At 41.2% G+C, this 17,953-nt stretch overlaps 1 protein-coding gene across 5 annotated transcripts in view; it reads left to right on the top strand.

Moving 5' to 3' along the window:
- ANO10 (anoctamin 10) overlaps positions 1–10,299 on the top strand; it is a 168,621-nt gene extending 158,322 nt beyond the window's left edge. For all 5 annotated transcript variants that reach the window (XM_060685839.2, XM_087894240.1, XM_087894238.1 and 2 more), the window contains one exon: positions 9,719–10,299. In XM_060685839.2, coding sequence (XP_060541822.1) covers positions 9,719–9,757 — 39 coding nt within the window. In that variant the 3' untranslated portion in view covers positions 9,758–10,299. The remainder of the gene's footprint in view (positions 1–9,718) is intronic.
- The last annotated feature ends 7,654 nt before the right edge of the window (positions 10,300–17,953 follow it).

Below are 17,953 nucleotides of genomic sequence, written 5' to 3'. Positions count from 1 at the left end.
AATGACCTGAGCACATAGGCCCTTGAGGTGCAAGCCTCCTTGACTCATCAATTAAACAATGACTTTGTGGTTCTATGGATATACTATCTTGAACCCACACATTTGAATCTTCCTCATTTAATTGAGGCATTGTATTTTCAGATTGCTGAAGATTAACTGCTTCAGACTGAGATGTAATAGGCACCAATTGCGCTGCACGCTGGGCCTTTTCAAATTGGCGTTCTAATTGATTATGTCTACGTTTTTCCATCATATTAGAACTTTTAAGACTATTAGTTTGTGTGTCATTATTGTCCTGACCAGGAATAGACACATGTTTGGTTTTGCCTCGATTTTTTCTTAGAGGCTGGGGTAAAGGTACTCTAGGAGGAGTAGTGGCTTGTTCCAATTCGGAAGATAAATCATCTTCTGCCATATTTGTTAATCAGGAGAATTAATATAAATAGATAAGCAATTAATTAATTAATTATTTTTTTAAAAAAAAATTAATTTTTTTAATATATGTATAAAATTATATATGTATATATATATAACAATCAATTTAATTAATATATTATTATTATTATTATTTTATAATTATAATGAATTGTAAAAAAACTTCCCTGTGGTGAAGTTCCTCTTCAGACTGCAGTTGATAATTGCGCAGTATATAGAGATAAACGGCCAATGGAATTTCTTGTACTTTAAAATGGCGGCGCTTTCAAATTCTATTCAGCCAACCTTCCGTTAAACTGCTGAGCGCTCGAGCTCACTGAATTTTACTTATGCAGATATAAAGAAAATAGCACTTACAATCGTCTTATTTTTTTCTCAAATAATTACTTTTGTAATGCGATCTCGCCTTTGATAGCTTTGCCTGCCAGGCAAAGACTTCAATATTTATTCACCATAAATAGCTGGCTATCACAAGCGGCTGTTTGTTTTCTTGCCAATTTTAGTTATTTTCTTTCTTGGAGCCTGACTTTCTGTTGCAGGAACTCCGATGCCGCAAACAGAGGCTGCGATGGTGTAGGCGGTTATCCTAGCACGCCAGTTAACCAGCTCTCACACCGCGGCAATTTGCTTTTGAAAGAACAGCGTCCACTTCAAAGCGGATCGCTGCTGAGCAATTAGTGAGGCAAACGGCTTTCTTTTAGAAGCGGCTTTCTTTAGAAGCGGCGGCAGACTCAACATCAATAGAAAAAAACTGCCGATATTGTAACAATCGCTTCCAGCAGCCCCCTTAATTTAAATAAAGATATATTATTTCTTTGAAATTTCCAATTAAATGAATTAATTAATGTTAATCTACTAGACTAATTAGCACTCCAGTCCTACCACATCGACTGAGTGAAAAGAACTGATCATGCGCAGAGGGAGGAGGCGGAACTAGGCTGCAGAGGGAGAAAAAAGTTTGATGAGCACTCAGTGAAATCCAATCGAAGTGAAGATGTCCCAAGAGTAAAGAATGTCGGAGCAACGATGCATGAAAATAAATAAATAAATAAATAAATTGGAAGATGGTCGTGTTGTGCATCCGCTTTAACCAGCAAGAGAAGAGAGGGGAGAACCCCTATTGTATGGCCAAAGTGGCGAATGAGGGGGTTGCAACTGCAAAGGAACACATTGTGGGGGAGGAAAAGATCCCAAAAGAGTACTGGGACCTCCAGGAGGTGTTTAGTGAGAAGGCATCAGATGTGCTGCCTCCCCACCTGCCTACAGACTGTAATATAGAAATCCTTCCTGGGGTAAAGCTCCCTAAACCAAAGATCTACCCCATGACCTCCCAGGAGTTGGGGGAACTACGAGACTTTATTGATAAAAACCTAAAACACGGCTTCATCCAACCGGCTAGGCCGCATGTAGCCGCCCCGGTGCTATTCCGGGAGAAGAAGGATGGGTCTTACTGCCTGGTGATTGACTATAAGAACCTGAACGCTATTTGCGTAGAAAACGTGCCCCTCATGAAGGACAGGTTAGCCCACCTGGTCAAAGGAAAGATTTTTACTAAGCTGGACATGTGGGAGGCATATTATAGAGTTCGAATTAAGGAAGATGATGAATGTAAAACTGCTTTCAACTGCCCGCTGGGATGTTTCCAGTTTATGGTGCGCCCTTTCAGACTACAACGAGCTCTTGCAGTGTTCATGCAACTGATCAACAAAGTAGTGCACGAACACCTTTACAAGGGGGTCCTGGTCTACCTTGATGACATTCTTATTTATACCAAGACCATGGACAACCACGTAAAACTGGTGAGAGCTGTCCTGAAAAAATATAGAGCTGATGAGCTGTATGCTAAGCTGTCAAAATGTGAATTCCACCAGACTAAAATTGACTATCTGGGGTACCGCATTTCACATGAGGGGATAGAAATGGATCCAGAAAAGGTCCGGGATGTGTTGGAATGGGCTCCCCCACGTACCCGCAAACAATTACAAAGCTTCCTGGGTTTTGCTAACTTCTATCGACAGTTCATCCCCTCGTTCGCAAAAATTGCCTTACCGATTACTAACCTTCTGAAAACAAAAGGAGAGGCGAGGCCAAAACCCTCCTGGCCTCTCAAGTGGACTATGGAATGTCAGGCAGCTTTTGAGAAACTGAAATGACTGTTTGCTGCCGAACCGGTCCTTAAACATCCTGACATGGAGGCCCAGTTTGTTGTTCAGGCTGATGCTAGTGATGTGGCCATTGGGGCAATGTTACTCCAAGCAAATGCCGAGGGGAATTTGCCCTGTGCCTATACCTCTTGGAAATTATGAGACTGAGAAGAGATGGGCCATCTGGGAGAAGGAGGCTTTTGCTGTTCGTTGGGTGCTGTTAATGTGGAGGCATTTTCTGGAAGGCGCGAAACACCCCTTTGAGGTGTGGACTGATCACAAAAACTTAGAGGCCTTAAAAATGCCACAAAAACTGTTGCCTAAGCAAGTCCACTGGGCCCAACACTTTAACCAATTTAATTTCTCCCTGTACTACCTTCCTGGAGGGAAGAACTTTATGGCAGATGCCCTCTCGAGTCTGCCTCAATACAACAGGGTTCAAGAGGAAATGATTCATCTGGTTATCCCCTCAAAACAGCTGGCGGCACCAGTGGTTACCAGAGCCCAGGCAAAAGGGGACCTAACCTTGTCTGGCGACTTGAGCAAGCAGTTAAAAGAAGCACTAAAAACTGACGAGTGGTTTTTAGCCCACTCCAATGAGTGTACACTTCGGGAGGGTCTCACCTGGGTGGGAGCGAAACTGTATGTCCCCACCAACCTGAGGGGGGCAGTATTACAATACACCCATGATGCTAAAATCGCTGGGCATTTTGGTTTCGAGAAGACATTACACTTAGTTAAACGACAATTCTGGTGGCCGGCGCTGAAGAAAGACATAGAAGCCTATGTGGTGAGCTGCTCCATATGTGCTTCAGCAAAGAAGCTGCCTGGGAAAACCCCTGGGTTACTCCAGAGTGTAACCAGGCCGGGAGTCCCATGGAAGGAGATCTCCATGGATTTTATTGTTGAGTTGCCTGAAAGTGGAGGAAATACAGTCATACAATCATACACTGATTTGTTTTCTAAACAAGTGCATTTTGTCCCATGTCCCAAGATCCCTTCAGCTAAAACTCTGGCTAAATTGTTTGTCCAACATGTGTATAGATTACATGGGGCTCCAGAGCGAATAATCTCGGACAGAGGAGTCCAGTTTTGGAAGGAGTTCCTGGGGTTGTTAGGCTCCGCCCAGGGGTTAAGCTCTGCCCACCACCCTCAAACCAATAGGGCTTGTGAAAGAACTAACTCGGTGTTGGAACAATACCTTAGATGTTACATAAATTATCAGCAAGATAACTGGGTGGACTTGTTGCTGTTTGCAGAGGTCGCCTATCATAACTCTATACACAGAACTACTGGGTTTACCCCATTTAAGGTAGCCTCCGGCCAAGACTTTGTGCCCATCCCAGATTTGCCTCAGGAAAACCCACAGATGCCTTCTTTGGCTGAATGGATTGAATAATAATAATAATAATAATAATAATAATAATAATAATAATAATAATAATAATAATAATTTTATATATATACCGCCCTCCTCCCGAAGGACTCGGGGCGGTGTACAGCCAAAATTAAAACATAAATATACAATATCATAGTTAAAATTAATTAAAATCATTAAATGGTTTTGGCCGAATTTTAAAACCCAAAGTTAAAACCCAATTTAAAATCATTCAATTAGACAGCCCTGCCTGTCAGAACAGTAGGGTCTTGAGGGCACAGCGAAAGACTCAGAGATCAGAGATGTTACGAATATCTGGGAGCAATTCATTCCAAAGGGCAGGGCTCTGACAGAGAAGTGTGGCTAGCGACACTCCTCCTGGGTGTCGCCAGCCGGCATAACTTGGCCGATGGCATCCTGAGGAGTCCCTCTCTGTGGGAGTGAACTGGTCGGTGGGAGGCTGTTGGTGGCAGAAGGCAGTCCCGTAGATATCCTGGTTCTATGCCATGGAGCGCTTTAAAGGTGGTAACCAACACCTTGAATTGCACTCGGAAGACCACTGGGAGCCAGTGCAGCTCGCGCAGGAGAGGTGTTACATGGGCGTAACGAGGTGCGGCTGCATTCTGGACCAGTTGGAGCCTCTGAGTGCTCTTCAAGGGGAGCCCCATGTAGAGAGCATTACAGTAGTCCAGACGGGAGGTGACGAGGGCGTGAGTGACTGTGCGCAAGGCATCCTGATCCAGAAAGGGCCGCAACAGGCGAACCTGATAAAAAGCCCCCCTGGCTACGGCCGTCATGTGCTTTTCTAAAGACAGCCATGAGTCCAGGAGGACGCCCAGATTGTGAGCCCTCTCTGTGGGGGGCAGAGATTTACCCCCAATAGTCAGCAATGGCACCAGCTGACTATACCGGGACGCTGGAAGCCACAGCCACTCAGTCTTGGAAGGGTTGAGCTTGAGCCTATTTCTCCCCATCCAGACCCGCACGGCCTCCAGGCAGCGAGACATCACATCAAGGGCATCATTGGGGTGGTTTGGGGTGGAGATGTACAGCTGGGTGTCATCAGCTGTATTGAACAGCTACATGGTTCTGTAACACATAAGGCCCTGGACGAGGCTCACCAAGCTCATAAAAACCAAGCTGATAAGAAAAGAATTCAGGATAGGGATTATAAGGTAGGAGGTAGGGTTTTCCTTTTCACCAAGTACTTGCAAACTACCCCCAAAAAAACTTGGGCCCAAATACGTGGGTCCTTTCCCTATCGTACACATAGTTAACCCAGTTACAGTGCAATTAGAGCTACCTAAAACCTTGCGGGGGATTCATCCGGTGTTTCATATTAGTTTGCTGAAACCTGAGCATACGTCCCCTTTGCGTCGGACTAAAAATCTCCCCCTGTCCCCATACTCATTGACAGGAAACAGCATTTTGAGGTCAAAGAAATATTGGATTCGAGGAAACATCGCGGTAAGCTACAGTACTTGGTGGCCTGGAAATATTTCCCTTTAGCTCAGTCTGAATGGGTAAATGAGCGAGATGTTAGAGCTCCAAAGCAGCTGCAATTGTTTTATTCCAAATATCCTGATAAACCTTAATCCTGGAGCTGTACTTATGCTCCTGTTTATGTAATTTTCTATTTTCCCTTATTCTGTTTTTCTTCTTGGAATAATGTCTCTTCTGCAGGAGAGCCGAATGTCAGCCTCCACCTTTATATTGCTTGTTTGCTCAGCTGCCATTGTAACAGGAGGAGGGGGAGCTGCCTGGATGTCTGAGGGGGGGGGAAGTGAGCTGGTGGAGTAAATGGGAGAAAGTTTTCCTCAGCGTTTCTCTGCAGTTGGGAGGCGCGCTGATAACCACTCAAGGTCAACTGTTGTGGCATACCAGGAGGATGGAGCCATCGGAAGCTGCACCCCACATGACCCCTTTGGGGGGATGTGAATTGGATAATCCTGACTGGACGATTGGGGGGAGGGTTTTAAGGATGCTTTACATATGTGATTTTCGTGCCTATTGCCTCAGACCTTGTTTTTCTTTGGTTGCACTCAGTTCATACTCAGTTAAAGTACCTTTCTCTATGAAAATGGAGTCGGGGTTTTTCTTTTTTGAGTGTTGAAAGGAGGCATACCTGACACAATCTTTCTTCTCTTTCTCTTCCTCTCCCTCCCTTCTTTTGTCCTTCCTACCTTTTCTTCCCTTCTCTCCTATTCCTTCTCTACTTCCCCTTCCTTTCTCCCCCCTCCTTTCCTCCCATCTAACCTTCCCTCCTACTCTTATTCCCCTTTCCTTTCTTTCTCTCCTCTTCCCTTTCTTTTGTTCCTCTCTCTCCTTCTCCCTTTCTTCAATCTCCCTACTCCTCCTTCTACCTCTCTCTATTGCTGTATTCATTTTCAATTCAGTGGTTTTTTTCTATGGTGTCCAAGCATCCCTGTTTTTCTCTCCCTTTATTGCATATATTCCTCAAAATATTTTAAAATTCTTAACATTATGTTTCAACTTGTTTCATTTTTATCTTAAAATATTTCAACTTAATTAACTTTCCACCTCTTATTTCTATTTCAATAGTTATTTTTCTCTTTTCCTAATATTTCAATAACTTTCTGATATTTTAACTTATGGACCATTTCTATATCTGCTGGTCTACTTACAACAATTTCTTACATCATTTATTTAACATTTCAATTTCATTTCTTACTTCAAATTCCTTTGTTTTTTCAATCTTTAGCACATATTTCTTTACTTTTATTTCAATTTTATGTCTTAATTTCAACTAAGTATTCCCTTTTATAATAATCTATATATTTATTCCAGTTGTTTCTTACATACCATTTCTACTATTAATGCCATTCCCTTAAATCAACATATCATTGATTTAATTCCTTTCTACTACATTTTTTCTTTCCCCTTTTAACCATTTTCTTTTACACTCTCCTGAATTCCACTTCTTGATATTTTCTCCCCTTTCTCCCATTCACTTATTTCTTTCTTCCTCTTCTTCTTTTTATGTTGATTATATCCTCCTTCCTGCATCTTTTCTCTAATTTTTAACTTTATTAGCCTTTTAGTTCTCCCCCTTTCTCTTTTCCCATTTCCTTTTTTTCTTTTTTGAGAGATATTCCCTCCTTTCTATTTTTATTTTATCACTGTTAATCTCAGTGTGATCATCTATATTTTTCCTTCAATTATTTTCTTTCCCATATTATATTCTTGCTTCTCATTTATCTTTTTCTTTCTTTTTGTATTCTATCCAATCTTCCGCTTCTTTGTTTCCCTTAAATGCTTCTCGCACCTTTTGCAACATCTCCACGTACTCATGTTCTCAATTGTCCATATTTTTAGTTTAAGAAGAAATCTTTTAAATTTATTTTTATTTTCACTTATATAGTTTGAATTCAAGTCCATTTAATGTCTTCTTTGTTTTCTTTCTTCTTTCCAAATAGTATCAAATTCAAATAGTCTTTTTAAGTCTTCCCAGTGTAAGGTTTTATTATTTCAAGTTCTTTTTATAATCTTACTGCAGCTGTTTAAACAAATACTCCCCATATGGCTTCTCACATTGATTTAAGTGCAATATTTCTTTTCCATCAGCAAATGACTCTCTTCAATCCACAAATCCCCAGGCAAAAGTATCAATTGTAAATCCACAAAAGTAGTGCTTTCTGTTTCAATTAGTTCCTTTTGTTGTTAAATAAAGCTTTCTCTCAATTTCCTTTTCTTTATTTTTATTCTTAATTTCTTTCAAGTCCAATTTAAATCCAGGTGGTTAGTTCTCCTTTTAGGGCTTTCATTTTTAAAGTTCCTCTTTTTTTCCCTCTTGCTTTAAATTCCCGGATGCCTATTAGCCACTTATTTCAGGTTGGGACCTCTTTTAAAGTAAAAAAAAAAAAAAATGCTTACCTATGAGTTGGCCAATCACTCATTCGGTAACAATACTCCGTTTCATCATCGCTCCTCATTCTTTTCTCCCTTATCTTGCATGTGGCAAGCCTGGCTTTTGACAGCTCCTAAAGACTTGTCTTCCCTTGCTGCTGGGTCAGAGGCTGATGCAGACACTTCAGGGAGTTTGCAACCTCCCTGTTCATGCCTGCCTGTGCTTCCATTCTTCACTGTCCCTACAGGACAGCTATGATCCCTGGGGATCCCCTAAAGCAGCTGAGATATCGGCATTTTCCAGGAGCCCCAGAATTTGCTGTATCGCTACTGGCACTGGCCACACCCGTTTTGCCCCAATTTCGAAAGGTTACAAAATGGGTGGACTTATTTGCTTGTTTTAAACATTAGAGATTTATAGAACAGTGTTTTAATGAGTTTTGCCATCTCATAAAATAATGTGCAACTGTGCTGATTTTTGACAATTACTAATAGGAGTTGTTGCAAATTGAGTTGGGAGAATGCACATTTGACCCTGAGCTTTCCTGGTGCCTGTCCAGCACCTTAACCGTTAACACTAATTCTATTTGCTATTTCATTTTTTCCAGTCTCTATTGTTTGCATTGAGGAGGAAGGATTCAGTTCAGTTTTTCTCAACAGTAGTAGAGTAGATAGCTCACAAATAGTTTCAATTAGTCCTTTGCTTCATTCAGCACAGAATGAAGAGACTCTTTCCTCCAGTGCAAATAGTAGGATGAAAAAGCAGGTCCAGATTTGAATTGCAGCAGAAAGCAAAGGGTTGGACTATTTTTTTTTTTTTTTTTTTTTTTTAAATTTGATTTATATGCCGCCCTTCTCCGGAGACTCAGGGCGGCTTACAGTGCGTTAAGCAATAGCCTTCATACTTTTGTATATTTATACAAAGTCAGCTTATTGCCCCCACAAACTGGGTCCTCATTTAACCTACCTTAGAAAGGATGGAAGGCTGAGTCAACCTTGAGCCTTGGAGAGATTCGAACCAGCAGTAAATTGCAGGCAGCTGTGTTAATAACAGGGTGCTTTAAACCACTGTAGTACCAAGGCACATTTTCTCACATGTGCCATCCAATATTGTGATCTGAATTGGGGTCCTTCATTAGCTACTTTTTACTGGTAATAGTAGTAGTGATAGATTTTAATTGATTAGTCAAAAAACTAATTATTACACCATCTTAAAATTGGTTTAAATAAATTCATCTCCTTTGCAAGCCATCTCAATATGAGCTAAAAAAATGATCTCTTAATTAGGGAACTTTAATTATGAACTTGGTAATGCTGCTAATTTACATTTACTTCCCAAAGGAGATCAGACAATCTAATATTTGTCCCACTGAACTGTTCTAACTAATAAATGTAGATACTAGGTTCTCACTGAGGCATATTATATAATGACAATCAAATAGAAAGCATACACAATATTTTCAATAAACGTGAACTTTCCTTTTTTAATTTTTTTTTATTAAATGGTTTTTAAAAAACAAAGCGCAAACAATCTAAAAAAAGGAAAAGCAAGAAATCAAAGAGCTAAAAATGCAAAAAACAAAAGAAAAATAGAAAAAAATTACAAAGTTGTGGCTTCCACTCTTTCTTTTACATTTATAAGTTACAATTATAAATTTACCTCTTTATCCAAGGTAACTTCATGCCTGTTTTCTTTATATACTTATCCTGTCTAATCACCAAAATCATGAATCATATTGGAGCAGAATGGGGAACAATGTCTTTGTTTTTATTGATCTCAAAAGTATAATTTGTGGCAATATTGATGAAACCTGCTTTTTTCTTCATTCTGTCTATAAATGGATGATGTTTGTATACTTTTTCTAATGTTTTATGTCTTATGATTTTCTTTCAGCAAATCAAATTGGCTGCAGACTCTCTGAAAGAACCCTAGGATGATAAACTGAACAGTTGCAGAAGTATATTCTATGTCTATACAATATTAAGAACAAAAAATACATTATACTTTCATATGATTTCAAACTTTGATATCAAGGATTTTATCTTTATTCATCATAAAAATCCCAGTGTAATTGTTTTGCATATTACAATATACTCCATAGAAACTGATTATAGCCTTCTTAAATCTTGTTATAACTCATAGCCATTACTCTGGTTTGCAATTTTTTAAGATTCTTATGATAATTTTAAGCATAATCATAAATATGAGCTGCGCCTTTGGAATGTAATAGCAATATATAAATTCATATTCCTGTGGCATCTTCATGTTAAGAATATTTTGTCACATTTTGTAGAAGGCTTACTACACACTCTGTATTGAAGAAGGAATTAATTTTGTTTTTTGTAAAATGTAATACATAAATCTCAAGTTAGGATCCATACAGAGTAAGAATGCTGTGTCAAAATATGTACTGTAAAATGTGTATGCTGTTTTAACTTGAATGATTATTCTCCATTAAAATTACTAATTTCAAAGAATTGGAAAATATTTGATTTGGCAAGAAGCTCAATTAACTTGATTCATTCCCAAGATACACCCTGCTTATATAATCTCTCTACCCAGCTTTTATTTTCCTGGTTCATTAAAAATAGGCTGTGGTAAAGAATAATTTAATCTACCAGCAGAATTATATTAAACAGTTTGTTGTAATTCCCATTTTCCCTTTCTGGGTACTGGAGCATTTGTCTGTTACATATGCTTTTTTAAAATTTTAGAGTAACTTTTAAACAACAGTAGTCTTTATGGCCAACATTTCTATCCATAGCACTATGATATGGCAAATAATGAAACAGAACTTCGTTTTTGATAAAACATTTTGCAGACAAATTGTGGCTCATTAATTAACATTATTTCCATCTCTGTTGGAAAATAGAAGGATGCAGTACAATAACTCCTCACGTTATGACCATTCATTCAGTGACTATTTAAAGTTATGACAAAGGGATTTAAGAATGTCACTCAAAGTTCTGGCCATTGCAGCGCCCCTCTGGTCACATGAACACAATTTGAGCATTTAGCAACCACCTCTCACTTATGACCTGTTGCAATGTCTGTCATCATGTGATTGCAATTGCATATGTTCCTTGGGAAGTCTTCCCGCCCCCTGGCTTTACCACACTTGCATGCACATGCCCTCCTTCCTCCTTCACTTACACGCAGTGCCCTTTTGGCCTCCCTGCATTTGCATGCACTCACCTCATGCCCTCTTTTTCTGATTTCACTGCACTAGCACACACACATTTTGTGCCTTCTTTCCCTGCACTTGCAAACACATACACCTCATGCCTTTTCCTTGGCATTCCTGAAGTTTCACATGCACACACACCATGTCCACTTTCCTTGTCTCTCTGTACTTGTACGCATATACTCACTCTATGCCCCTTTCATCAGACTCTTTCTGCATTGTACACACACTCTGGCACTCTTTCCAGCCTTCCTAAATTCACATTACACATCACCCATCCACCTCAATTCTGCATTTCCTCCAATTTCTTGCAGCACCTTTGTATTTTTTACCTGGGATTTCTTCCTCTTTCCACCTAATGACCTGCATGTCTGGAGTTATAGCAACTTGGACTGTCTAGATTGTTGCTGCTAAACAATACAGACATGTGATAATGCACTTTATGACCATATCTCTTAGTGATGGCAAATCTAATCCCAATTGCTATCATAATATGATGATACTCAGCTGTACATCTCCACCTCAGACCACCCCAACGATGCCCTTGATGTGATGTCTCTCTGCCTGGAGGCCGTGCGGGTCTGGATGGGGAGGAACAGGCTCAGACTCAACCTGTCCAAGACCGAGTGGCTGTGGCTGCCGGCGTCCCGATATAGTCAGCAGGTGCCATCGCTGACTATTGGGGGTGAATCTTTGCCCCCCACAGAGAGGGCTCGCAATCTGGGTGTCCTCCTGGACGCATGGCTGTCTTTAGAAGAGTACATGACGGCCGTGGCCAGGGGGGCCTTTTATCAGGTTCGCCTGATCCGCCAGTTGCAGCCCTTTCTGGACCGGGACGCCTTGCGCACGGTCACTCATGCCCTTGTCACCTCCCGGCTGGACTATTGTAATGCTCTCTACATGGGGCTCCCCTTGAAGAGCACTCGGAGGCTCCAACTGGTCCAGAATGTGGCTGCGCGGGTGGTTATGGGCGCAACCCATTGTGCCCGCGTGACACCCCTCCTGCGCGAGCTGCACTGGCTCCCAGTGGTCTTCCGGGTGCGATTCAAGGTGTTGGTTACCACCTTTAAAGCGCTCCATGGCATAGGATCTGGGTACCTTCGAGACCGTCTTCTGCCACCAATAGCCTCCCACCGACCAGTCCGCTCCCACAGAGAGGGTCTCCTCAGGGTGCCATCAGCCAAGTTATGTCGGCTGGCGACACCCAGGGGGAGGGCCTTCTCTGTGGGAGCCCCAGCCCTGTGGAATGAACTGCCCCTGGAAATACGTAAGATCTCCGACCTCCAGGTGTTTTGTTGCGCATTGAAGACCCTGTTGTTCCGCCAGGCCGGGCTATCAACATAATAATTTTAATTCGGGTATTTTAAATTTTTGGGGTTTTAATCTGGCCAAATTTATTTAATTATTTTAATTTTTAATCATTGTTGTGTCTTGTGTTTTTTAAATTGGCTGTACACCGCCCTGAGTCCTTCGGGAGAAGGGCGGTATAGAAATAAAATTATTATTATTATTATTATTATTATTATTATTATTATTATTATTATTACTACTACTACTACTACTACTACTACTACTACTACTACTACTACTAACTGCATCAATAATGATTTTAAGTCCAATATAAATACCAATTTCTTCTACTCAACTCCAGCATTAGCCACTATTTTCTTAATATGGAAAAGAGATGGTGGATTTGTTTAAATTTTGTATTCAGTTCCCAGAAAATCCCATATGGATTTATCCATGCAGTCACGAGGAGTCAAGACTGAATAGAAAATACAAAACTTACATTAACTTTTAAAGCTAAAGAAAGAGAAATAAGCTGCTGAGTAAGCATCATGCATTATAAAAAGATCACATGTGGAAAAACTCCCAATACCATAAGCTTCATTAAGACCATATTACTGTGAGTTTCAATTATTTTTAATGATAGGACTACTGAAAATACAATCAACATACTACACTGCAAGATGTTTGCATCAATGTTACTTGATTCCCATTCCCCATGTAAGAGTTCCCTCAGGATTTGTTTTCTGCTACATTTGTCTGCAAAGAATAAAATAGGTTCTTACTCTTGAAAATATATTCCAATACAATACAAATATATTTGCTGTTTTATTTCTTGCATTTTCTATATTATAATCTGAATATATTTCATCATCCATCCCAAAGGTGCTTTTTTCTAAAAGGCAACTGGACTTCATTTTCCTTGAAGACGTTTAGCTTCTCATCCAAGAAGCTTCTTCAGTTCTGACTGAATGGCGGAAAATGAAATGATTTATATTCCTTGGATGAGAAGCAAAACATCTTCAAGGAAAACGAAGTCCAGTTACCCTTTGAAAAATCAACTTTGGAACAACCATAACCTGGATGATTGAGAATCCCGAGACATTTCGCTATGCATTTCGCCATGCAACTTCTTTCAAATACATATGTCAATTATATACACAGAAGGATTGTACTTCCATTCTTCTATAGTCTATGCCAGTGATGACTAACCAAAACACATGTGTGCATGCCCAAACCCCAAAATAAAATGCGTGTGCACCCTGCACATGCGCCTGGCCTCCATGCATGCATGCGTCCACATGCACCCCACCACCCACACATGTGTGGCAGAGACCCAAAGAGCAGCTGGCCTGCGGGAGGCATGCATGTATGCATGGCAGAGCTGAACTGATGGCTCGCGTGCCCACAGAGAGGCGCTGCGTGCCACCTCTGGCACGCATGCCATAGGTTCGCCATCACAGGTCTATGTTTACTCTATATCATCTTCAAGACATGCTGAACTATGCACTTCCACAGATAACCATCTTCAGTCTATAGTCAAAATTAGCCTATTTAAGTAAGATGGACAGGATTTGATTCAATTATTTTTAATTATATTCAAAATTCAATTATTTTGGCATCTCAGCATTCCTCTAACTGGTCCCCCACCCCACTCCAAGCAAGTGATGTCCGTGCAGGCAAATCCCCAAGGCAGCTCCAACAAGGCACTCGGAGGCAGGGATTGGAGCTACTAAACAGGCAGCCAAGCTAAGTACCTGAAGGACCCTATCCGTCACCAGGAGTCCAGGCACCTGAGCGGGCGGTGAGCGAGGCCTCGGCTGGGCTCCTCGGCAGACAATGGGCTTTGCAGAGGTCCAATCTAGTACCTGGAGCCGGCTCTGCCCTAAGAAGGCTGGGGGTGTTATTGGGGCTCCTGTGAAGGGGGGCTCAGGCCTGGTCCCCACATGGTGCCATGATTCATGAGCTGCTGCTGGCGCTGTGTGGCTACCCAGATGGCCTCTTCGTGGGCAGCAGCCTGCAAGTGGGTGGGGCAGGCAGGGGTGGCCCTCCCTCCCTCCGTGTGCCTGGCCCAGCATCCTTTCTCCTCCTCTCCTGGTGTTCCCAGACCTGCCGCCGTTCCTGCATGCAAATGAGGCTGCCCTCCTAGCCCACGTGTGCCACCTGGGCATGGTCTTTGTCTGCCTGCACACATTCATTGAGCAGCTCACCAATCCGCCTATCCGCCACTGCCAATCTGCCACTGCTACTGTCCGCCGTCCTTCCACAGGTGCACCTTCCCAGCCTGCATGGTGGACTGTGGCACCGAGTGAGCCCAGAGACAGAGAGATGCAGAGAAGGAGGGATGAATGGGTGACTGGGTATGTGGCTGACAGTTGGTTTCCAGTGCCGGAGGGCGGGGAAGGGAAGCGGATGGGCTTCCGCTGCCTTTTATTGGGGTGCGTGTAACAAGACCGAGCTCCTCTTGCCGCCGCCTCTTACCCCTCACCAGGCATGGCAGGGCTCCCTGCCCCTCACTTAGCCACCCACCCCCTTTATCAATTCAGTTTGGAAGTGGCAGGTGGGAAGGGGTGGGGCAGGGTGAAAGGGTATTTCCAACTCCCAGGCTGACTGGCTTCTTCCTGACAGCTCTTTCTCTGCTTTCTCTCTTTGTTGGCTGTCAAAGATGAGGTTTTTGTGGGCAGAAGAGCTTGCCCCACCCACCCCTGCCCAGAGGCTCTCACTTCCCCCAAGCATTTCTTTGCCTACCTGATTTCCAGTTCCGTTGCATTTCTTGTTGTAATGTGCAGGGCAACAAAAGTTTGTGGACTAAAAAAGTTCAATCAATCAATTCCAACTTCTTACGGGAAAAAAAAAAAAGATCTCACAAAGTTGGAATTCATTGATTGAACTGGTTTTTTTAGTCCCACAAACTTGTTTCCTTGCACACAACAGCGAGAAATGTGATGGAGAAATGCGATGGAGCTGGAAATTAGGTAGGCAAAGAAATGCTTGGGGGAATCAAGGGCATCTGGGCGGGGGTGGTGGAGCAAGCTCTGGGCGCTGCGTTGCAATGGAGAAACAGGTAATAGAGTGGCCAGTGCAAGAGAAGGCGGCCACTTTCCCTCTTTCCCTGCTCCTCATCCTTCCCTCATGCTGGACGCTCCATTTCCCATTTCTCCATTGCCCAGGATCCACTTTGATAGCTGGGTGGTGGTGTTAATATAATAACCGGTTCACCCAGGGTCAGGTTGGCTGTCGCGGGAGGCTCATTCCACATGTGCGGCGGACCTGGAGGATGGGTCACACCTTCCACAATGGCCAACCTGACCCTGGGTGAACCAGTTGTTAAATTATTTGAATCCCACCACTGACTAGTACTTGGTTTCCTCCTTTCCATTTTAGTGCCTTAACCATTATAATAAATTGGATCTCTTAATGTAAATAGATATTAATATGAAGCATGTTAAGGAAGTTAATGGTAGTTAACCATTAGAACTTAAACCAAAGAACTACCGGAAATTAAATGCTTCATTTTAAGAGGAATAAAATGATCATCCCAGATAATGGGATGTCTCCAAGAAAGCTTATTTGTTGCTGAAAACTGTAGCTGCGTATTTCACTACCACAAATCCTAAGAAATAGAGAAGTGGTGGTGGTTAATTTGGGCAAGGAAGCTTAGTGATAAAAGCAGGAATGAGTTCATTTTAAGTACATAGTTATAGCACAATAAGTGCTACAGGCATCAGTGTTGAATTTATTTCCTGTACAAATAACAGAGTTGGTGAAGTTGTTATTAGAAACATGTTAAATTACCACATTATTGTAGATGATATTTCTCTTTGTAGTTTCAAATTACATAAAGGGAAAGATCCGTTTACTGTCATGATGAACTAGCTTTCAGAAATGTCTTTATTGCTAATCTTTAAATATACGATATGATGCTGATGTTTTAAGTCATTGTAGTAGTATGATCCCCATGAGAACAAAGCTTAAAGTAAAATTTCTTATATTGTATTTTCAGTTAAATCAATTTATAGAAGTAGTCAATATCCAAGAAAAGCAGCCAGTAGTAATAGAACAGCAGCAGAAGAGAAGACAACTGTTATTTTGAGGCTTCCCCATTAATCTTAATTGAAGATCATTATCATTATGTAACAATATCAAATCTAGTATATGGAGTTCAGTCTCAGATAAATCTAGGCATCTTTCTACCCTAGCAAGAACAAATTATTCTTTATTGTATTCTACAAGACAATTCAAAAATCGCACAATAGAATATTTATAGAAGCTTCACCTATTTTAAATGATACATTTAGTACAGCAAATGACTAATCAAGTATGGAAGCCAATTAAGTTTTTTCCTACGCTTGAAGTTTCCACTGAATCTTCATATGAACAAAGAGTTTGTTTTGGGCCTATAATTACACTATTCTGCAAGGTGAAATTGGTAATTCCCCAAACATTGTTAATGCTTTGGCAGCAAAAGAATACTAGAAGTGAAGTTTTATAAAAGGAAGGGTTCCCTTAACATTTAAAACTGCTCTAGAGGACAGTTTTCCAGTGTCAGCTCATTTATATCCTTCTGAAATGCACAATCTGTGAACATGAATGCTATTCACAATAAATGGAGTGAACAACTTTTGATATGTGGAACCTTTCTTTGCCAACCTTTCTTTTCACATCCTGAAATACTGCATATATTATCCTCATATTAATGAGATAGTCTTACAGTGGACTTTAGATTTCTTTAATCCCACCTTTATTACTTTATAAATAACTCAAAGACACAAACACACTTAACACTTTCTCCTCCTATTGTCCTCACAAAAATCACCCTGTGTATTGGGCTGAGAGTGAGTGACTGGTGCAGTCACCCAACCAACTTTCAGGGTTAAGGCAGGAGTGGAACTTAGTCTTCTGGTTTCTAGCCTGGTTAACTATATACAATCAACATTTCATATGATACATGCACACGTAACCAGAATGATCTCGTCAGCTGCCCATTAATTTATCCTATTAAAAGGGTTCCTTTGTTTTAAGGTGTTTCAAAGGGTCAAAAATAAGAACAAATGTCACTGGCTGCTTTGGAAACTGAAGTCTGAATTAGGGACACATAAGCTTCTGCAGTATTGTTTGACGTAGTAGATCGGGGCTGTCAAACTTACATCGTCATGGCGGCATCATGTGACATATCGTAACTTTTTCCCTTCGCTAAACCAGGCATGGGCATGGCCAATGCATGACACATCCAGCCTGCGGGCCATGAGTTTGACAGCCCTATAGAAGATACATGTTGGAATGCATGCATGCAGACTTCTTTCCTGACTTAAAAAAGGGGCATTGTTAACGCTAGAGGACCAGGTTGTCTCAGCAAGAATGAATCAGTAGCAGCGTCAGGATGTTAAATGAGTTGCTTTTCTGATTATGTGACTATTAATAGATTGCCTCTCTCAGAACATTTTATAATCTGATCATACCTGAAGTACATTTTAAACTGTAATTTTTCTTTCCATTTTAAAACTAGAATATTTATGAACATTTCAAATTTCAGCTATTTGCGATACTAATAACTGCATTACTAGATGTATTTAATCCAAAACTTTGGTTTATATATTATGCACTCCTCCCTCCTACATATCTGTGGCTATTGCAAAATGATGGCCTTTGGATATGGT

The sequence above is a fragment of the Pantherophis guttatus genome, chromosome 4 (assembly GCF_059756535.1).
Source record: "Pantherophis guttatus breed Tessera chromosome 4, ASM5975653v1, whole genome shotgun sequence".
NCBI classification, from domain to species: domain Eukaryota; kingdom Metazoa; phylum Chordata; class Lepidosauria; order Squamata; family Colubridae; genus Pantherophis; species Pantherophis guttatus.
Note: the sequence above shows the minus strand (reverse complement) of the source record. Positions and strands in the feature narration are given on the sequence as shown.